This window comes from Parus major, chromosome 4 (genome assembly GCF_001522545.3).
Source record: "Parus major isolate Abel chromosome 4, Parus_major1.1, whole genome shotgun sequence".
Classification (NCBI taxonomy): domain Eukaryota; kingdom Metazoa; phylum Chordata; class Aves; order Passeriformes; family Paridae; genus Parus; species Parus major.
Window position 1 is genome coordinate 20,184,341 of NC_031771.1, and position 22,174 is coordinate 20,206,514.

The window sequence follows — 22,174 nt, forward strand, 5'->3', positions numbered from 1 at the left end:
AGCTTTCCTCCCCTGTCCATTCTGAGAGCAGGAGTGCTGCTGTGCCTGTGCTGGCTCCAGGGAGCGCAGATCTCTCTCGCAGCCCTGCGCTGCTGCCGGGGGTGCCGGCAGGCGCTGGGAGGATGCAGTGAATAAAGCTGGGGACACCCTGCTGAGGGGGAAACGCAGGGATGGATGGCTGTAGCCAGCAGCCGGATGGTGGCCAAGGGGGCTGAGGGTTTTCTGCAAGGCTGGTCACACACACAGAGCCACGCCCTGTCCCAACACCACCACCTTGTGCCCCATCCCACCGCTTTCTAGCCAAGGCTATGATTTTCTTGAAATGTAGACCAGAATTTTGTTCTAAAAAACCCCTCTAAAATTGGTTTTCACATGCAGATTTTTCCAAGTACCACTTTTGCAAAAAAAGATACATTTTTTTTCTGTAATTCAGGGCATTCCCAATGTCCTGGACACGCTGTCCCATTTTTCCTTCTTACGAAGGGGATTGAAAGGCAGGAAAGCCCTGTTTTTAGGTTAATTTACCAAATATTTTTTTACCACAAGTTTGGGGGTGAGGGGAGGAAAGCTCAGCTTAAATGAGGAATTTTTAAAAGAAAATCACAACACAAGCATCTAGGGACTGAACTCTAGCAGGTGGGAAGAGAATGCAAGAGGAATGGAAAGGAAGCACGTTGCTGGAAGCTTCTTGCCCAGGCCCATTGCACCTCCAGCACCAGTGTTTGAGCTCAGAGCAGCGGCTGGAGCTAAGCTGCACTGGCAGGCACGCCTCTCCTCATTAGCTTTCCTTCCCCTGCCGGGAGCTCTACCTGTCACCAAGGTTTAGTTCCAGGTGGCTGTGCTGCTCCAGTAGCCACAAGCCAGGAACTTCTGCCAAAATGAAAGCAGCAGGAATTACATCCGCAATTCAACATGCCATGCTGCGGGCTTCTGACAGGCCTGCAGTGCCACAATTACAAGTTTAAAGGGATTTTTTTGGGCCTTTGGTATCACTTTGAGCAGCTCGTGCATTGACCAGGCTGTGTGTGTTCTATGACTCATTGACAGTGGCATTTAAAAGCCAAGCCAAAACCCCAGAGATTTTGGGCTGACAATCAGGCCACTCCTTACACAACACACAGCGGGAAAGCTGCATCAGTGGAAAATGAAACCATGAAGTGAAAGGGGAATAGTTCTCCAGGAAGCTTCACAGGCTTGGGTCCACAAGGAGTGGCTTTAAAGGAAAATTTGCACAAAAAAAAGCATGCAGACTACTTCACAAGAGTACCTTTGCAGAGAAATAAGACAAGGGAAGAGAAGTCACATTCTAATAATTTTTAACAGTTCATTATGCTGTAAATATAATTTCTGATTGCATTGGTGTACCACTGACTGCTGAGCTAAATATCTGGAGTATTTATTTTAATTTTTTAGTCAATTAAAAATAAAACAAATGAGTGTTCCAAAGCTCTGGTTCATCAGAAGACTGAAACAAATATTTACAGTGCATATCGTAGACAAAGGAGACTGAATTTCATCTTAAGTTTACTGACTTCCTTTGGGATGTTATTATACTTTTTAAAATTAGCCTAACTACTTGCTGGGTATGTGGGTTTGATTTTTTGTTTGGTTGGATTTTTGTTAGGGGGTTTTGTGGGTTTTATTTCTTTGTTTGGGTTTTTTGGTTGTTTTTGTGGGGTTTTAAATTTTTTTTTCTAAAATCCAATCTGATATTCCAGGCCAACACACATTTTATTCTGAAGATTTATAGGAAATAAAAATATCTCCTTAGACTGATGCAGAGTAATTAGTACCACCTCTCTTTCAGTACTATGACTCGCAATAATATGAAACATAATACAAATAGTGTAAGACACATAAAAATAAGAAACAAAGGGGTGTTGTTCTGACACCATTCTGATCACATAAAATAATATATTTTTTATTTCATACTTATTGAAAAAAAAAAACAACAAAGAAGAAAGGAAGAAATTAAAACCCTTCCAAATGCATCTTTCCCAGTTACAGGGAGATGAACATCCTGTGTAATGGCTTCAGATCACCTCCATTATAAATTAAAGGTATAATATTCCTTGTGGAGGATCCCAGGGTAAGCTTCAATAAAGATATATATTATGGTAGGATGAATAACTGTGCTTTCCCAAACTACCCTTTTTGACCTCCTTTTACTGTTTTGCGGAGTTTTACTGAAATGTAGCATAGAAATGACTCAGAAATGGCTCAATGAAATTGTCACTTACTGTTTGTTGTGCTGAGACTTGTACTTGCTACTGAAGTCACTGCTGGAGGTTGTTTTGTTGTACCTTGTGTTGTTTGTGACGTAGCATTAGGTGAAGGAGACACGGGGCCTAACACAGGAAAGACATTCTATTTATTTCCTTGGTTTTGCAAACACACATAAAATACACCTACTGCCCTGCTTTCAGACTAATTTTAAATTACCAAGAGGATATTTAATTGAAATTCAAGATCAACAGGGGCAAAGGCCCCATTGACTGCAGGGAAAGCCACTCCCTGTCCCATAGGTGGGTTATCCCACTGCAGACAAGCCCATGAAGTGCAGTTGGAAGGTGTACCTTGGAGCTTCTTTTTAGCCTGACCAGAAGGAAGCTCCTGCACAAACCTGTAAAGTTTCACCAAATACATTCTCTGTAAAACAAATTCCCAAAGCAAGAGGCACTGGTGACTAATTTCCTCAATGACCACTAGAACATCATGGATTGACTCTGTGATTTTCACTTACTGCTTGTGATGTTTTCATCTGCAGTTTTGGCTGCCATTGTCGGCACGGACACTGACAGTGTTATTGTTTCCGAAGTTGTTGTAGTCACAGATTCCACTGCTGCAAGAAAGGCATTCACATAATTATGGATTTATTTTATTATGCCTAAATAAACATCACATTTCTCTAGCTGTGCTCTCTTTCCAAGGCAGTGAATTTCTGTTTAAAGGCTGGCCCTCACAGAGCTTTATTATTCACACATTTTGAAAGAGGATTTGAAGTACATATGGCTGGTTTCAGAGGGGAAGTCTGGCCTGTGAACAATCTGCAATTTCCTACTGAAAGGTACAATTGTCAGCAATTGTACCTCCCAGCCAGCCCCTAAAGGAGAGGCACATGATCTTTGAGGGTTATACAGAGGTGCTTGGTTTGACTTCCAAGGGAATAAGTGAAGGGAATAGAGCCTGGTGTGGATGGATGGGTTGACTGTGCTGCTGGATCACCCCTCTGAGCAGCACTTTGCTACATACCTGTTTAGCAGGAGGAGAGATGTAAAATCTCCATAAAGAATTGTGATACATGGGAACACAACTTAATAGATCACAGGCAAAGAGCTGAAGGGGAACAGACTCCACTAGTCTTTGGGCAATTTTTCCCTGTGCTTGACTACCTTGAGACACATTTGAGTCTCTTTCATTGACTGACTTTCCTGGACCTTCTTTCTCTGCACCCAGATTTCTGGAGAAAAAGGAGCATCCAGCAGGCCCTCCTCTTTGGAGTACAGTAAAGCTTAGGACATTGTGGGTGATATGAATAGTATTCTCTAGTAAATTATATTCCTTGGGGTGAACTCAGTGCCCTTTGTAAGGTGACTCCTAGTTCTGTCCTCAAGAGGAGTGAGACTTGAAGGCTAAGGGGAGGGAGGGGAAAGGGGTCCTGCAGGCAGCAGGGATCCCTTCCCAGTCATTGCCAATACAGAGAGATGGGAGCAGAGGTGTCCAAACATCACTAAGGCAATAGCAAGGTTTAAATAACCTTGTCTTGCTGTGCATAGATGGAGTGCTGCATGTACCCCTGGCACTTGCTCCAAGGAATGGACTTACCAAAGTACAGCCAGGGAATCTGGACTAAAAACCCCCATAACTGATCAATTTAAGAGTCCAGCTTTCAACTCCATGATCTAATGCAAACAGGAAGTGCTACTGTCAGCAACAGAGGCTCAACTAAATACCTGACAACTACTACCTCTACCTACATACTACCTCTTCTAGCATTTTTAATGGATGGCATATGTGAAAGAATAGGAACAAATCATTATACCCCATGTAATTTTCTCTCATGTGACTTAAGTACTTCTAAATGCAATATTCACACTGGAACTTTTGAAATATAATTTGTACTTTCTTTCTCTGCTCTCAGTTTTCTAGCTGTTCACCTAGAATAGCAACGCCTCAAGGAATGGGCCTCCTTGTTCTACACTCACAAATTTCTTGAATCTCATACTGGGTTTCTAATGCTTTTCTCACAGTGGCATAAATACCAACACTGCTTTCCCTTCTGTGACAAAAAGTTGCAAGAAAAATTTCAGTGGAACATTCAAAGAGTGAATTCACTGTGAGGCGTTGGGTGTTTATCAAGTGTCTTTTAAACAGACATAAACATCAGGGTTTTTGAGAACTGCACAGAAGAACTGCAACACCATTTAAATAGGTCAAAATCTTCTGCTGTAACAAACATAATATATGCATATTTCACCTGGTTGCATCTCATCTACCTCCATTACTAGCACTTCAAGTGTATACTTCATAATGTCAGTGCTTTCAGCTCCACAGCAGACTCATTAGTATCCCCAGTTATCAAAAAATAGAATACTGTGTCCATGCTTTCTTCTCTCACATGTATAACTTATTATATGCAGCAGTCTTCAATATTAAGACTATTGAAGTAGTTCACATGATTTAAATATGGTCAATATTGATTTTTCACACATTTTCATAACAAAGCTGCACAATAAAGAGAACTGAATGTGACAGCCGAAGATGTAGACCAGAATCGCTGACTTTTAACATCTTTTCTCTGCTAAATCCTCTTGAACTGGGAGTCTTTGGCAATTTATTAATCTCTGATCTCACTTGAACTACTCCTTGAGAGCATAGGAACTTGGAGAACCTTTTTCACCCCCCCAAAAAAAATGTGTAGCCTGCTCAAATTAACTGTCTCCATACTAAGATACTTCAATCCTTTCTTTGCAACAGAGTTTCATAAAAGATTGGGGTAAATACAATGCTCTGTGATCACCCTGTATGAAATAATTCACCTGATTTCTCCCTGAAGTTGGAAAAGCTGAAAGCTAGAAAGACAACAGGATCTTCAGAACACCAGGTACAGCAAATTGGAAGACTTACCATCTTTTAATGTTGCTGTAGAAGTGGCTGGCTTGGCAGTAGTGGTTTCATTGCCATCTTCTGAAAGAAAACACAGAAAGAATCACATCACTTCTGCACCATCCAGATCTATTTAGCACTGTATAGTCATAATAGCAGAGAGCAGCATGGACCCTCCTGGAAAATCAAGTTCAGAAGCTAATTAGCAGAAACAACCAAATCATATAACTCTGCTACCAACATTTTCAAGCTATAGCATAAATACCTTCATTTTGCCCTGACAGCTGTAATGGGGAGCATCTGCTGCTGCCTCCCATCTTGGACTGCATGCTCTTTTCTCACTGGTGTCTCCCAGACTAGTTGGGAAGGGGGAAAAGGAGACAATTAAAGTGGTTTCTGCTAGATCTTCCTCTCCTTGAATATAACCATAGCTGCACTGAGTCTCCAGGGTAGAGGATTAACTAAAGTAACTGGCCACTGGAGTAAGCAGCCCTTCTTCTGCCTTGAAGTAACAAAGTTGTACTAGATCCTTAGCTAGTACAAGCACTTCAGGAGGGCTTTTCAGCATCACCTTGATCCCCAAATGTGAAAGGAAGAGTGAAACATGGCTCAAGAAGCACCACATTGAAAGACTGACTTTCCCCACTGCTGTCAATGCAGTGCTCCAGCTATTGGGGTTTTACTGCTGCAAATGATGCCAATCTCAAAAGGTCATTAGTAGGTGGCTCTTCAGTATTACAAAACAAATAAATCATCCAAAAAGGAAACTTCAACAAACAAAAAGCAAAATCATTCCTGTCTCTTCTTACTGTTCTTCAAGGTTATAACATCATAACTCAAGAAGTGTTTTGGCTTCAAAAAAGATTGCTGTGGTGTTAATATTTTTCTCCTAAAAGAAGTTAGGGGGTGTTGAAGGGGGAGAAAAAGCTGCACTGAGTCAGAAACAGGCATTTCTCAAGCATTTTAGGCTGCTGTGAGACAAATATGGGTACATTTGTGGAGGAATAGATCAACTCTGTAACTGAATGGGAGAGCAAAATGGCACAGGCTAATCCCCATGTGCCGTCAGGTTTGAAGCGTGACATCCTGTCAGGCTGCATTAGCATGCTGTAATACAGACATGCTAAACTGAGTCAGGACAGCATGTCAGTATTCTTGTGTGACTCCATTCATGGTAATATCAGCTGGCATTCTCTCTTTTTTTGGCTACAGGGAAGAACAGTCAGTTTTGTTCCCTTTGCTCAGTGTACTGCACTCCGATTAACATTTCATAAGCATCACCCGAAGCCTGCAAGAGCCACAGATCTAACCTGGAAAAAAAATAATACATAATACAATTGCAAGGGCTCTGCAGAAATGTATTCAGGTCTAGCCAGGTGAGCCCTTACTACTCCCCTCCAAGCAGTCTATCAGCCCTCTTGGCACCTGAATGTCTCAGTCTCTTCCCAGTGAGCCCCACTTTGTTGGGCATCTTTTCTAGGTATGCTGTTGCCTCCGTAATTGTTGCTTTGTCATAGCACATGCCGGCCCAGTTTGACATGGGAATATTCTGTATAAAATTAAATGAGTTGCCCATGGGCCTGCTGCTGCCCCAGCTCTACTCCCCAGAACACATGGACACAGTCACACCACACACAGACTCATGTACACTGCATTTAAAACACAGGTTTTCTTGCCATTTGGTTACCCATTACAGTCAGAGTAATGCTTCATAGCCCACTCTTGAAATACTTGGAAAACAAATTTTATCCAGAGAGATCTAAAGGCAATCTTGTTTCCCTAAACAGCGAGCATTTTCCCATCTCTTCATTCTCATTATGTGCTGCTGACAAAGCTCCTGTAATCCCCCACACCACAAGGCCACAGCACTAGAACAGAATGTTTTTTCAACAGTGCCTACATTTCATATGGTTTTGTTTTAACATATCTCGGTAGCTGCCGTGTCTGTAACGCCAGCTAAGCGCACTAGCTGGCCAATCACCTCATTCCCAAACTCACTCCTCCCAAAACTCTTCCTCTAACTCAGCATGACTTTGTAGGAAACTCACTGCAATACTTATTCATCCTTTAAAGGTGTTCCATTTAATAACCATGTTGATAGGCCAAGGTTTCCTCAAAACAAAATAAAAAGTGTGAATATTTTTCTTATGATTCACTATTTGTTGATTTTATCACAGGTTAGAGATAAAGTAAGCTAAATTCAATTAACAGAGTGCAGTAGAGTTTTATGAATTAATTGTTTTCTTAAAATGGTGAATAATTAAGTATACTTCAAAAATAAGTGGAAAATATAATGCAAAAATGTTTAAAACTTGACAGCATTGTGGGGGGAAAACTGTTTGATTAAAAGATATAATAGTGGTGGCTTATTATGCTCTTATTTGCAATGTTAAATTGTAACTAGGGAGAATCCTATGGGGGATAAAAGCAAGAGATCAAAAAATGATAGAGAAAAAAATAATTTTCACCATTAGAGACTGTTGATAGACAAAGAGGGGCAGAAACCTTTATTTATCTGCTCATGTCAGGTTGGCTGCAGCCCCAGATGATGGACAAGTGAGTTACAATTGCCTGTTTTTTAGCAAATTTGAATGCAGTGATCTCTGATATGAGAGCACATGGATGTACTCTGATGTAGGAGTAGCCAAAATCCACTCAGCAATTGTTCTCACACAGAAACCACTGCCATTTCCTGTGTTTGCTGGCAATAAACCCATCTAAAAGAGCATAGGAGACCCAGGATGCAGCACCCTTGTGTCTGGAGAACACATGTGGAGCCAGAAGCCTCTCAACACAACACTGCACTGAGTAAAGGGGGAATGCTGGTGGTGGTAAGATCCAAAACAAAAAAACCCCAAAAAACACCAACAAAAAACCAAAACATGTTTTAAAGCAGATAGTAAGGCAAGAGGAAATCCAGACTGGGAGAAATATAACAAGAGAGGAGGAAGAGAAGGGCAGAAAGATCTAGAGACAGTAAGGCAGGGTCACAGGGAAAAATATGAAGGAACTAAGAGATCCAAGAACATGGCCACATAGCCACAAGACCAAACTGAAAAGAGAGTTGCTGTTGTGGTTTTTTTTTACCTCAGGTTCACAGAATTTCCATTTATTGTCTTTTCTAGGTTGGATTTAAATGGTATATTTGTTCTAAAATGAAAGCACATTAGTCTTCAGATTTCAAAATGGATGAACTGAAACAATGAACTTTCTTTTAAATTCAGAAGGAGTCCTTGAATTTAGACAGGACTGACCAATGGCCACAGCTGTTCTCAAACTGCAGCTTTTGATGTAGGCTTCAGTCTCTAAGATCTGAGCTTGGAGTTCTCATAAACTTTTCTCTCTCTCTCTCTCTCTATTTTTACCTTTACACTGGAAAGATAAACAGATTCTGACCTCATGTTAATTAGGTGCCTGTTATTGTTATAATCAGGACAGCAAAAAAAAAAGGAACAATTGCATGTTATTATAGCAGTACTTCTGTTTATACCTTACAGGATACCACAGGTTACAAACCACAAAGTTTCAAACACCACATGAAACAGATAATACAAAACTGAATGCTGAAGCAAAACATTTAAAAAAATAGATTGTTCAAAGTATATATTGATTATATTCATTAGATGAATTACTGAATTTAAGCACTATATGGTTTGGCATCAGTATCTAACTTTGAAAATAAATTATTTTTATGGAAAAGTCACTATTGCTACAGATAACATGTGGAATGGCCTCTTTGGCATTTCACTTGACAATGCACTACACAGACAAAATCATATGGCTAAAATCCTTTAATTCAGATAAAGTACTTGGTTCAGCTTCAGAAGTATGCTAAGAAGGATGTGGATTCCTGGAGGTGGGCAGTTAGCAGAGAACCATAAAAATCATCAAGAGTCTAGAGAAAAATGACCTCTCAGGAAGGACTGCAAAAATTGCATTTGTTCAGCCTAGAGAGGGAAGTATTAATGGGAGGCACAACAGCAGCAGTCAGTAGGTGAGGAGCTACAGCCAGGACAAAGGAATAAACTTCTGTCCACTGAAGTTTGAATGAGAGGAATGGACAAGAGAAATTTGGACTATAAACTCTGCAGGTATTTCAGTGCCTGTGTCAAATTGTTGGCAGAACAGCCAGAAGCTGGTGGTTTACCCATTTTGCTGATGAGGATGTAATATATTCCCACTCAAAACCTGACCAGTGCTCTATAGGCTGTACCTGGGAACAATTACCCAAGAGGTGTCCTGAGGAAACCTGCACATGAAAATTTCCTTATTTCAAGGTTATAAAGCAGAATCTACAGGTGTTTATGTTTGTCTATTCTATATTATCATTAAATCACAGAATGTTTTGTGTTGAAAGGGATCCTAAAGATAATCTAGGTCCAGCCTCCCTGCTGTTAGCAGGGACATCTTCCACTAAACCAGTGGATGAGCTCAGAGCTCATCCAATCTGGTCTTGAACACTTCCAGGGCAAAAGCAGCCACAGCTTTCCTGGGCAACCTGTTCCAGTACCTCACCACCCTAACCAATTCTATTCAAATTCTAGTAAAAAATTTCTTCCTAATATCTAATCTAAACCTACTCTCTTTCAGGATGCTAAATTACAGGTTTTTGTGCGACCCTAGACCTTTGCGACTACAGACAAGTGATGGACAAGTCAAAGTTGTTTTTTTGATTTCTGTTTCTCCACAGCATCAGGAATAAATAGTTATCTCTTTCTAGCCCATGATAATTCTGCCAACCCTCATGACCATGAAAGAGCCTCCTGTAACCACTGTTCCAGCAGTACCCATATAAAGACTGTATAGTTTGTAAAAAAAAAAATAAATTGATAGCTGTCCTTGTAAGCAAATCTGGTACTGATCTGGGAACTCAGAGTTCCCAAGAAATAGCTGCTGCCTGACAACATACACAACTTGTTTACTCTTACCTGGAGCTCTGCTGTCTGTTACATTTTTCTCTTTCATTTAATGCTGCTTCATCTCTACATTCTCTTATATGATCTTTCCCCGGGCCCAGTACAGTCCTTGCACTTCTCCTATTTCTGTTTTCACTGCTCATTTGTCTTTCTTTCCAGTGCATGACCATTTACCCTAAACCTTGAGATAAATTTATTTTTTCTTCTGTAGTGCATTTTGTGTAAAGGCTCATATATTATCCAAACAACAAAAATACAGATGTACTTTTAGAAGAGGTTTAAGTGCAATTTTAACAGTGTTGTTTGAAATCATCCTTTCTTGCTATTTGAAGATCAAAAATAAAAAAATCTATTAATGAAACACTCCAGAAATAAATTTTTAGGAAAAAAGGAATAAACCCTCCCCAGATATTTTTTTTTGTGAAAGAATTAATTTTATAGAAGTAATACTGTTTCTAGTACTTAATAGTTTCTAGCATTTAATCCTTCAGGACTCATACTTAAGATTTTCTTTCTATAGTCACATAAACTAGATTTTAAATGGGAACCAAGGTTCTGATGTAATCCTGTGACTGGCCAAAGCTGATAACAGCTGACACAGCTGATAAGCATTTACTGAACAATATTAAATTAAACAAAGCCATTTGCAAACTTCATGAATTTGAAGCAAACTCAAAAAATCTCCACAACCTTCGTGTTTTTATACTTCTTTAGTATGCAAAGCAATAGTCAAAGCGTGATATGCCTTTCACACGCATTCAGATGTGCCTGTAACAGGACCTGCAAGCAACACTCACGCTGTCACAGCCCCTGGTGAAAGGAAAGCTGTGTCCTCGGTAACAGCCCCATGCTGGGTCACAGCCACTTCACTGTCATCAGAAGTCAGAATTGCAAAGCGTTTTTCCAGCCTGGTCTCACAATAGTTTTGCACTGCTGCAAAAGCTCTTAATGCAGCCTCCTGCAACATAAGCCATTTTCCACCTCAGGATTTTCTCCGCTGTGAAATTCTTACATTGGCAGGTGGAAGGACAACGTGGACCCTGGACAAAATTACACTAGCCATGCTTAAGGTGAACCCCTGTGAGGTGTATTTAGATACTACAAGCAATATTAAACCCATAAGGCAGGGAGAAAGGCCACATCCTTTGCTGCCTGATGCCAACCAGCTGGAAGCCTGTGATTCCCGCTGCCTAGGGAGGTGGGAAACCACCTCCGGTTTGCCAAGCTGTTACCTTCCTTTCAGTCACGTCTCTTCAGCAACAAACCAAAAACATACTGTACAAATCCTACACGTGCAGGTCTTACATTTCTTTGTAGCTGCTGGTCCTGGTTTGCAGGCTGGTGTCCCACGACAGAGCCAGCCTGCTGCAGAAGAGTGGGGAAAACTTACAGGCATGAGAATAGGGGAAGACACAAAGGCAGGGAGAAGCTCCTGGGCCAGAGACACATAACACTCTCCCTGCAAAAGGAAAAAGCACCTGAAAACACGTGAAAGAGATGGACATTAGGGAAGGGGGAGCATAAATGTAAAGCCCTGTAGCTGGAAAAGGAGACAGGGCTCCTTCTGCACAGCATGGGAACGAGCAGCAGCAACTGGGGCAATGCGGGATTTGGTTTCTGCAGAGGAAACGTAAACTGGGTGGGCTGGAGGCAGCCAGCAGCAAGAGCTGAGGGGAGGAAGGAAAGGGAGGTAGCTGCCACAATTTTTCCAGCAGGGAACAGAGAGAAAGCAGGAAACGCAGCTTTGGTGCCAGCACTGCCCCAGAGCTCCTCCTGCTCACCCAGGCATGGGGCTAACATTAAACGCAATGGGACAACACTTAACACTAGCAGAGAGCTGCTGGGAATTACCAGTCCCCAGGCAAAAGGCTCCCACAAAACCTTCCCACAGCACCCAGCAAACTGCTCCTGCTTAGGGACATGCTGCACAGAGAAATATCAACAAGGCAGCTCCCAAGGAACAGCCTCATGGTTATTAGCCAACATGGCTATAGGTTGTCAGGGGCTCCCCTCCTCAAAACATTAATGAGAAATGTTGGATGAGTGCCCCGTGTTACTGAGCATTTGAAGCAACCCAAGCGCAGCATGATTTGCCTCTCTGCATGTGTGGATGTAGAAATCTGGGAACTTAAATAGCCAGTTTTAAGGGTTTTTTTATTGCCTTAGAAGAAATGCAAACTCCCTATCAAAGGCTTTTAACCACAAGCTTTCTCAGTGCGCCTTCTGGTCATGTGAAGCTTGGTGGATATCTCTATTACTCTGTACTACAGAGGGATGAGCACATTGTTTGCACTCCACAGAACAATAAATGTGCTCAGCATGCTCATCGGCACTCCAGCTTGCCTTGAATGAAGGCTCCAAGCTTCGCACTCCTCTTCATTTAAACCTGTTAAAACTATTTAATAGGTTTTAATTAAACCCTTTAAAGCTATTTAAACCACCAGATTGCCACCCTTTGATTGTGATATATTTGTTTGTCCATGTGTAAGATAAAAGGTAGGAGTTTCTGAGGACTATATTATAGTACAGAAAATGAACTGCCACCCTCCTCACCCTTGTGTTAGTCAAGCTAAATAAATTTGAAAAATGTCCTTAGTGAGTGCAATTTCACATAGAAAGCTTTACACATATTGTGCATTGCTGAGCAGCAGAAGAAAAAGAAATAAAGGAGAGCCTGGTTCCTTGCAACAGGAAGGAGTAAGAGTGTTGGTGCAAGCCACCCCCACCCAGAAGGCAGAGAGAAAACTGTAATGCTTACAATGCTTTTTCCTTAACATGCTACTTGCAGGCCTATTTTTGTTTCCCATGAAAGAGCACGTTTGGGTAGGGCAGATAGAAAACAGCCAGAGCGGAAGCTGAGCCAGGGTCAGTCAGTAGTTCTCCTTTTCAATGTGCTGCAGAAGTTAGGAAAGTCATATAGCTCTCTGCTATGTTTGTGACCCAAGTGCATCTCCAGCAGCATGACTAATTTTATATTCAGGAAAGGGTCACTGCAGTGTCTGCTATGATGTTTTTATTTTTAGAACATCCGGGATCAGCCTAGCCACCCATTTTAGCCACACCCGCCCATGCCACTCTGTTCCTGACAAAGCTCTGAAAGCCTCTGGAACATCAAAAAGCAGTTCCTGTCAGAAAATGCTGTGGAAACACTGTAAACCACTTCTATAATTAATGTAATTCCATGCTCAAGGGTCCATTGAGACTCTCTTCATCTTTTCCACACTGTCTAGAACAAAGGTTAAATGGTACAGAATATCCCAAAGGGAAGGGCCCAAATGGGCTTTGCAAGCCCTGAGTGCACTACAGTCTCACTGGAATTACTTTATATGCAATGATGAAGGGTAGACTTTGAAAATACCTCATTTCTCCAACTGGCACATAACGCTGATGAAGACCTTGTTGTTTCTATCTTGCCAAACTGATTGAATACTAATGTTAGCCTGAATTCCTACCAATCCAATACAACTGCTAGGATTTGATGCAAAAGTGAAAGTCTTTTCTCACAAGCTTTATGTAATAAAGCATTCCTATTTAAAAACCAAAGTTGTTACTACAAGTAGCATTTGAAACAGAGTGTCAAGAGTGAGGACTTATCCTATCAAAGAGCAGTGGGAACTGCTGCATTAGCCATGCTGGCTCCCACCCTGAAAAACAGCTTCCTAGTGGAACAGAGTGACCCACATTCAGGATGCTCAGGCTTGTCAAAGTCCCAGCTCCCAGTCAGAGCACTGGGAAGCCATGGTGAACTGGGAGCTGATCCCATCATGCTGGTGAATAGCTATAGACATCCCTTGTACTTTTATTGGCAATAAGAGCAATTGTATTCCCCATGACAATTACAACTGTAACAATTATAATTGTGAATAAGTTGTTCCATTCCTACACAAACCTCTCTGCTCTTCTTCAACCTTTCCTCCCATGAATGATCAATCCCCACTTTCCATTTTGCATCTGGAAACAGCAGTTTCTGCCAGCTCTTGGAAATACAAGGTGAAAACAATTAGGGAAGAAGCAGACAGTGCACTACAAAAAAGCATCTCTAAGACAGTAAGATAAATTGTTCACTACTTCACCTAAATTCAAGAGCATTAAGACATGCCAGCCACATGACTCCATCAGCATAGGGAATGGCTTCCAGAAGTAGTGGAATCCTCTAGAGCCACTTGAACTAGACAGGATAAAATGTGCACAGAACCAAAAAACTGCTGTGCACTGGGAGGGTTTTTTTGCTTCAAGTATGTGTGCTGTATCCTTTCCTTGCACATCTCAGGGACTGGGTTATTTGGCATAGATCTCGAGTAAGTTCTTTTTTTTTGTTGTTGTTGCATGTTGGAAACTAGTGAGTTGTTGCAAGCCCAAGAGTTTCTTAAATGTATTTGCTGTCTTCAGAATAACAGCAAATATATTTATAAACTACTTTTATAAGAAAAAACCTTCCTAAAGAGAACCTAAAATTGCTTTGCTGGAAGAGCCTTTCTGGGCAGCCAGCCTTTGGTGTAGCTACAAATTCCAAGGGTTATGTGATCTGAGTCAAAACAGAGGATGTCCAAACTCCATCTGGACTCTGCAGGATGTCCAGAAAGCTCCATAATTCAAAGAATTCAGTAGTTTTCAGAAAGAGATTTTAAAAGTCCCATGCAAGAATGAATAACAACAATGGAATTGCACACTGGTCCCAAACACTTCAGATTTCTGACTTTATGAACATCTGTGGGAGTTTGGGGTAGAAGAGGTTTGACAACTTGGCAGGAGTTTCAGTGTGTCTAGAATTTCTGGGTAAAGAAAACCCCCAAATTTTTGCTTTTGTGGACTTTGAATGGCCATGGAAGTATTAGCCATGTATCATGTCAAAAGCTGCACCTCTCTACTGGACATGATACCAGGAATTTGGGTGGAAAAGATTTAAATTTCACATTTCTTTGCAGAGTAATCATCACTTGTTTTTGCCATTTTGTCTAGAAATATTTGGTGATATTTCTGCTTCTATAACCTTTGAATGAGTTTGCAAACACCTATATTTACATCATCTATATTGTTGTGATCTATAACCCATGCTGAGATGGAGTAATTCATCTGTCTAGGAAAAATGATTTCTGGCTAGCCTCACAGTGGGATAGATAGCACCCTTATAATGATGTTTAGAAGGTTATCAACACTGTATTTCAAGTAAAACCTTAGACCCAATGTTGAGCATGAGAAAAAGTAGGAAAAGTAGTAAAAACTTAAGGAATATATGGGGTTCTGATCACTAAAAGTAATTAATATGCAATCTCAACAAGTTAGTATTTTACAGAGGAAAAGAATGCAAACTGGCCAGCAAGGTTAGTAGATCTCCTGGCACTGTTTTTCTCAGACCAACTAAAATCCAAAGCTTTTGCCATTCTTATCAGTTGTTGCTTCAATAGCAGAATTTCTCAAGCCCAAAACCAACATAAATCTCCTGCTAAAGATTATGAAAGAAGAAATCTGCAGGAAGTATAAACATCTCAATAATATCATGTTAATTGATTTAACCCTAAAGTTACACTGACACTCCTCAAACCAAGTACCACACTGAGAAATAACACCATTAAGACAAACTGAATGTGCATTTTAGAATGATTACTTATCTTGTAGAAATCTTCAGACAGCAAGGCTGGTGTAGTACTCCCATGCCAGCAAAACACATAATTTTGTCAGTCATAGGACAAGGCAGAATGGTTACAGCAGATAAATGTGATGCAAAATTAAGTGCCACTTGCCCTGTGATTTCAGAAACCTGAGATGCGTTGCTATCTACAACATGCAGCTAAAACTGAGAAGCATGTTCCTGTCACTGAAAAAAACCCAGGGATTCAAAATTGTTGTTAAACTACTCTACTGATCTACTGATGAAGAGGATAGAATTTGCACTTGTACCAAAGGCAAGTGTCCACTTTCCACATAAAAGTCAGAAAATCCTTGCCCTGTTCCTAGTTTGAAGCATCACCTTTGGAGCATCAGCTAGTTAGTATGGCCTGAAAGGTGGTGTTGGCTACTCTGACTGCTGATAAAAATGTATTTTGAAATTAATTTGGACCCTTCCAGACCAGCCTCTAGTACATGTGTGGGTGACAGCAGAAGGCTTCCTACACCTTTGTGCAAGACCCCAGCAGACCATACTTGCTGAATTTTATTCCAAGCCATCATATCAGCAAATGAGCATCAGCTCAGTCTTCATGCATGGGGAGGTAGGGCCAGAAGGCACAGTGTGGAGATAACATCATATTCAATTGTGTGAAACCTCTTCTCCTAGCACAGGTAGGTCTGGCTGATACCACATGCCACTGTTAGGGTGTCCAGGGATCCATCTTCATGAGAGGAATGACAAGGTATCATGCCTGATATGTCAACAGCTGGAACAATGACAGCAACTTGCAGGGCAGGACATGGTGCAAATCAGGATTTTGACCCCTCTGTTTTAAAGGGAAACTTATTTTAATAGAGAAACCCACTTTTAGAGTGCAAGTTGAAACCAAAAGTAGACGTTTGTCTTCTAAAGAAGCCGGGTCTTTAATTCTTGACTTGTATTTGGAAATAACACTTGCTACACACAAATCCAACTTTGTCTCTCTGTTTACAGAATTGCAAAATAATCCCATTAAGGAGACATTCTTGAGCAGCTGCAGCAAAAATTACAAACACCACCCTTTCTCCTCCTTCATAAGGGCCACAAATAAAAATGATAATTTTCCGTGAGATTTTACATGTTGAACTTAGTCTGGCTATCAAATAGTACCAGTTAAAAGTACTCCCATCCCAAGGTTAGAAGTCTCTTAAAGATTATTTTTAATTTGTACTTTTTCAGTATAAACAATGTATAAACAATCTGAGTCCAAATTCGAGGTACTTTCCTATTTAGGAAAAAACCCCACAAAACCAAACCAAACCTCAGCAGATCTTTTTTACTAATTTATAAACTAGTAAAGATTGATAAGAACTCTAGGATTGAATACAAAGAGTCAGCTAAAGAAAGGAGAAAACATTCTTGTAAATTCTCAGAAGAGACAACCAATTTTTGGGCATGTTACACAGCATTATGTATTCCCAGTTTTGGAGCTGAATGCTGTAGGCAACTTGCCCTTCATATTCAGTTTCCATTTATTTTGGCTGTAAATCATAACCAAGCAGGTATCAAGCCATCTGCTTCTATCCTCAGCAAATGCAGTAAACTGCCCCAATATGCACAGGATTTAATGAATGAAAGGAATGTGGCAGCAGGGAAAAAGAAAAAGAAAAAAAAAAAAAAAAAAAAAAAAAAAGAAAAGGAAAAAAAATCAACAAAGGAATAAAAATTCAATATTCCATTAAACGCTATCATAAGCTCCAGCACAATAATTTGATTTTTGACAAAGCTATTCTTGGCAAACCTCTAGAAACAGTGAAAGTGGCAAATACAATTATTTTTTTCCACAACAGGCAAATTCTCAAGACATGCAGAGTTTTGGCTCAAGCAAGTTAAAGGTATAAGAAAGTCATATCTAAAGCCTATTCACATTTCTCAAATTTTCAGAAATGAGACAATGATTCAACTTTGACAGTCTGCACCTTGCTGGTTGTCCAGAGAATAAACTTGAATAATAACCCAGAGTTAGGGGAGACCATTCTCAAAAGCTTTCACTGTTCAAAACAGTTTAGTTAGTATTTAATTTTAAAACTTAATTTTTAAAGTACTTGAAGGCTTTGAGCAGAGAGCACAGATGATGGAAAAGGAAAGGGCTATCCATCTCCTCTAATTTACATCAACAAGAGCAGCATTCAGACAGCTGCAAATGTGTGCAATCACTACAGGAGCCCCTGCTTAGTGGAACTTTTCTTGAGCTATCAGCCTGGGAGTTGGGATTAATCAGCTGTGCTGTAGGCTTGGGAAGCTACACAGCATCCCTTAATGAGGAAGGGGGCTGGGAATTTTTAGGGCCATATTTTAGGGCCGATGCACAGTGAAATGGAAAGCTCCAAATTACTTCAGGGGCATCAGGACCAAAGTCTCAATGCAAAGATTTGCTCCTACCTTTCAAAAAAGAAAAACACCCTTGTTTCTTTGGAGTGCCATCAACCTTGACAGAGCACTTGGATAAAGCTACTTCTGGCTGTCAACAGGGGTCAGCAATCGGGCGTTAATATCCCACGCCTGGACGTGTCCAATGCAAAGTGATTCATTCCAGCTCAGATGCTCAGGACCAGAGCCCACTGTCCTCTGCCATCATTTCTGCAAGAAAGCAGCCTGGAGCCTGTGTGAGAAGGATGTGGTGCTGTGCTACCAGCACTTTGTGGAGGATGTTTGCTGTGCAGCCACAGCCACGCTGTATTCCTAGACCAAGGCATGAGAAGATGCAACATCTAAGCACTTAACATTATAAGCACATGCCAAGGCTTCTCCTCTCATCTTTTAGGAGAAAAAAGTTCACCTTTACACATTTTTAAAGTAATTACATCCTGAGGCAGACTCAAGAGCATTCATATTTGATTACTATAATTTGACATTGTATTTTTTGACACATTCCAGTGCCGCCTGTTTAAAGCTGAAAATACTATGAACCAACCTAGAAAGCATTTTTATTTGAGCTACATTTTGGAACAGGTAAGAATAAAGGGCAATATGCCAGGGGAACTGAACACCTTGAGATGAGCATGAAGGAACTCCTGTTCTAAGCACGTCATTTCATTATCCCCAGAGGGATGAGAAAAGTCTAGGCAGGAGGAACAAGTCATCAGGGGGCTATCAGGCTCCACATCTGTACATAGGTGAGCCTCTAGTGATGTGCTGACAGAGGGAAGACACCACCAAAACGCTCAGGGCTTTTGAGGATGAAAGATCCCAAGGTAAGTTAGAAAATCGCATAGAAAAGCAGTATGAGCATACAGCTGAAGACAAAGCATGAAATTTGGAAGCCCCACAGGAGATGAGGTGTGTTCTTTACTAACCACAGTGGAAATGTTCTAGTCCACTTCTGTATGATATACAAAAGATACACAGACAAGCACTTGGTGCATAGCACATGAAAAAGTTGGAAGCCCACACATTTGTCTTTGTGAGCTTTGAAGGCAAACTTCTCCAAAACCTGGGGGAGTCTTAAAACACCAGGGTGTGATTTGACCTTCTCTAAAAATTACTGATCATAATTTTAAAGTACTAAAAACAGGGGGAGAAAAGTCTTGTTCTGTCTCCAATGCTCAAAAAAGGGAGACTGAGCACAAGAGAGACTGGTGTGAGTCTCCCCACCATCACTTCCCAGCTTCAAATTACAAGATCCTGCTGTTGCAGCCCAGATGACCAGAGCACTCTAGAAATCACAAAAAATGGAAATCAAAATACTTGGTCCATCTTTGCATAACAGACAATAAAACTACTTCTGTCTTAACAGGTTGATGCATGGGGCTGCCTGAAGCAAGCTTGACCAGAGCATGTAACTTAAACATACACAAAATTTTCCCATAAATGTTCTTAATTTTCTAATGTGAATTTACCAACAGAATTTCACTACCACATCTACCTTGCAATTAGGTGTTAAAAAATACTTTTTTTTTTCTGCTTTTACAGAACTAAAATTGTTCAAAACAAATGTACCATATATAAAATCTGCTTATTCACTGTCATCAGTTCTGCCACGTTCATATCATGCAGAGGAGGGAAAAACCTTTTTAAAGAAAGGATTGTACAAAATTAGCAGGATTCCTCCCACCTTTGCATGTTGCTTTCTGGTAAGCTTTATGGACTGTTGTGTTAAATATGCTCTTTTTGATGCAACTTCACTTTGCTTTTTAGAAATTGTGAAATTAAAGCTTTGACAATGACAGGAAGACTATTTTTACTAGGAGTAGCAGACAGAGAATAAATAGTATTTCAACACAGACTTTTGGGGATTGTACTTACTTAACATAATTTTAAAAGCAGTTCTTTCTGTGGCACAGACTTATTTTTAATCTCCTTTATTGATCTGTTTTCCTAACAATGAGCCCAAGCAATAGCAAAAGATACACCACAAAAGACAACATTTCAACAAATAACCTGAGAAAAAGTTGATTAACTTCATTTAGATCAGTTAATCTAGTATTATCAAGTTTTTAAGTTCTGGCTAACAGATCCTTTTCTGGCAATCTATAGGCATTTGTGGAAGTTTTATCCCAGAGAGACAGGAAATGAAGGTACAGATAAAAGGCAGATTTTACTGCAAACGTATCTTTTGACAAAGATGATGATAGACTCTGGCCCTTGTTGCAGTTCCTTTCACCCTTTCAAATTTTAGTAATTAACTCCATTTTTAAAAGCATGATCCTTCAAGATGAAGAATAACAAAAACATCAGTTCAGTGACCACCTGAACACCAAAAGTTGTATTAAACATGTGCATTTAAAAACCATACCTAGAAGATATTGCACCCAGTAACCAATATGACCCCTAGGCTTGCACCCCTCATTAACTGACACTTGATAAAAATCCTGTAAGCCCCTACATCTTTGGGGCCAAAATTAAGATAATTTTTGAGAGACATTCTTGGCCAAACTTATTGCTGGCATAGTGCCAGGGAAATCTGTCAGGATGGATCTAATATGCAAGAGAAAAAAATTGCAAAATCTTTCAGACATTTCAATTCCCCCCTTAAAGCCACCTTTGCAAAAAATGCTTTAACATGTAGAAGAAAAACAGAATTGATAACTTTTGTAAATACACCTCTGCTTTTGACTCCTCTCAGATTTAGGAGCTTCACGACACCTAGAAAGAAAGCTGTCACAAAAATACAATGGCAGGAAAGTTTTTCACAGAACATATATAACTCAACTGCCAGTTAGTACCTTCTCCTCCAACACAGAGTCTTTCAATCACTGTAGTAGAAATGAAAAAAAAAAGCACCCAGTGACTGACAGCTAAGCTTTTGTTCACAAACCACTCGAGAGATGTGACAAGTCTATCCAAAAAAGCCAAAGAACTTACCTCCTACAGTGCAAACACAGAGTACAGCAAGGAAAAAGAAGGCAGTCCCCAGGAGCTTCATGCTTGGTGGTAGTTCTGTCAGCTCTCCCTTAGGCAGCTGGGCAGGGAGTGCTCTTTCACTCTGAGGCAGGCCTTAATTACTCCATGGAAAAAGGTGTGTGGTGACTGCGCTTGGTCACTGCCCATTCCTGCTTATTTTGGGGACTTTGATAAAGAACAGGAGGAAACACAACATACTCCCACTGGGAGTTCAGTACAGAGGAGATTTATTGTTTCAGTCCTTACAGGAACTCCTTTTCTTTGGCAGTGAACCATGTTTTTGTTAACACATTATTTTGTTCTTCTTCAGTCAGGAGGTCAGGAAGGTTTTTGAACAGAGGCAAATCTTTCCTTAGGAGATGCTATACATCACCAGCTTTCATACTGGAGCTTGGGACACTTTTAAAGCACGTGTTTGTCAGCAGTGAGTGAGCCCAAGTAGGTGGGGATAACACACCCAGGAACAGAAGAGCAAAACAAGCAGCAAGAGCTCATGTCTGGCTTTTTTCTGGGCTGTGTAAGGTGGTCTTGGTGAAAACCACAGCTGTTTCATGTTAAAGGTAGAGAGTCTCCCTGAGAGAGCTGCCACCCTCAACCAACAGGATGCAAGAGCCACCAGAATAGGGAGGGGAAGTGGCTTCATCAAGTCTCCAGCAGTGAGAGGCTCTGGGCTGTGCAAAGTTAGAGCTGGGGGTTTTTCCTTTACATGAAAATGGGTCCCCCCTTTTTTTTTTAAATTTTTTTAATTTGAAAAGTTGCAAGTAGCCTTGATTGTATCTGCTCCATTAGTAATAGAAAGGTTTTTTTAATTCTTTTTAGGAACTTGCTGTGCCATGGGAGTACAGACCCCAAAGCAAGCCTCTCACCTGAGCTATCTAACCAGCCAGCAGAGATTGTCTCTCTTCTCCTCCTCAGGACACACTGTGAAATTTTGTATCCCTCCTTCTCACAACAATTTTTCCAGCTTCTGTGGAAGAAACCTAAGCAGAGCTCTAGAGTTAAAGGCTATCAAAACATGATCTTGTAATAATTCTGTGCTCTGCACCTTAATGATACAAGGCAGCTGATGGCAATTAATCAGAAGCCTTCAACCACAATGAGAATGAAGCACAGTATGTTTGCTCTTCTCCCTCTTTGTCAGCTCTCAGGAAAAACTGTGGAA

General features: G+C 40.6%; 1 protein-coding gene across 1 annotated transcript in view; it reads right to left on the minus strand.

The window, feature by feature from the left end:
- EMCN (endomucin) overlaps nt 1–21,136 on the minus strand; it is a 52,041-nt gene extending 30,905 nt beyond the window's left edge. The window contains exons 1-4 of the mRNA XM_015625693.2: nt 20,974–21,136; nt 5,128–5,187; nt 2,744–2,842; nt 2,241–2,348 (exon numbers count right to left, since the gene is read on the minus strand). Of these exons, the coding sequence (XP_015481179.1) occupies nt 2,241–2,348; nt 2,744–2,842; nt 5,128–5,187; nt 20,974–21,034 (328 nt within the window). The 5' untranslated portion in view covers nt 21,035–21,136. The remainder of the gene's footprint in view (nt 1–2,240; nt 2,349–2,743; nt 2,843–5,127; nt 5,188–20,973) is intronic.
- Nucleotides 21,137–22,174: the final 1,038 nt, after the last annotated feature.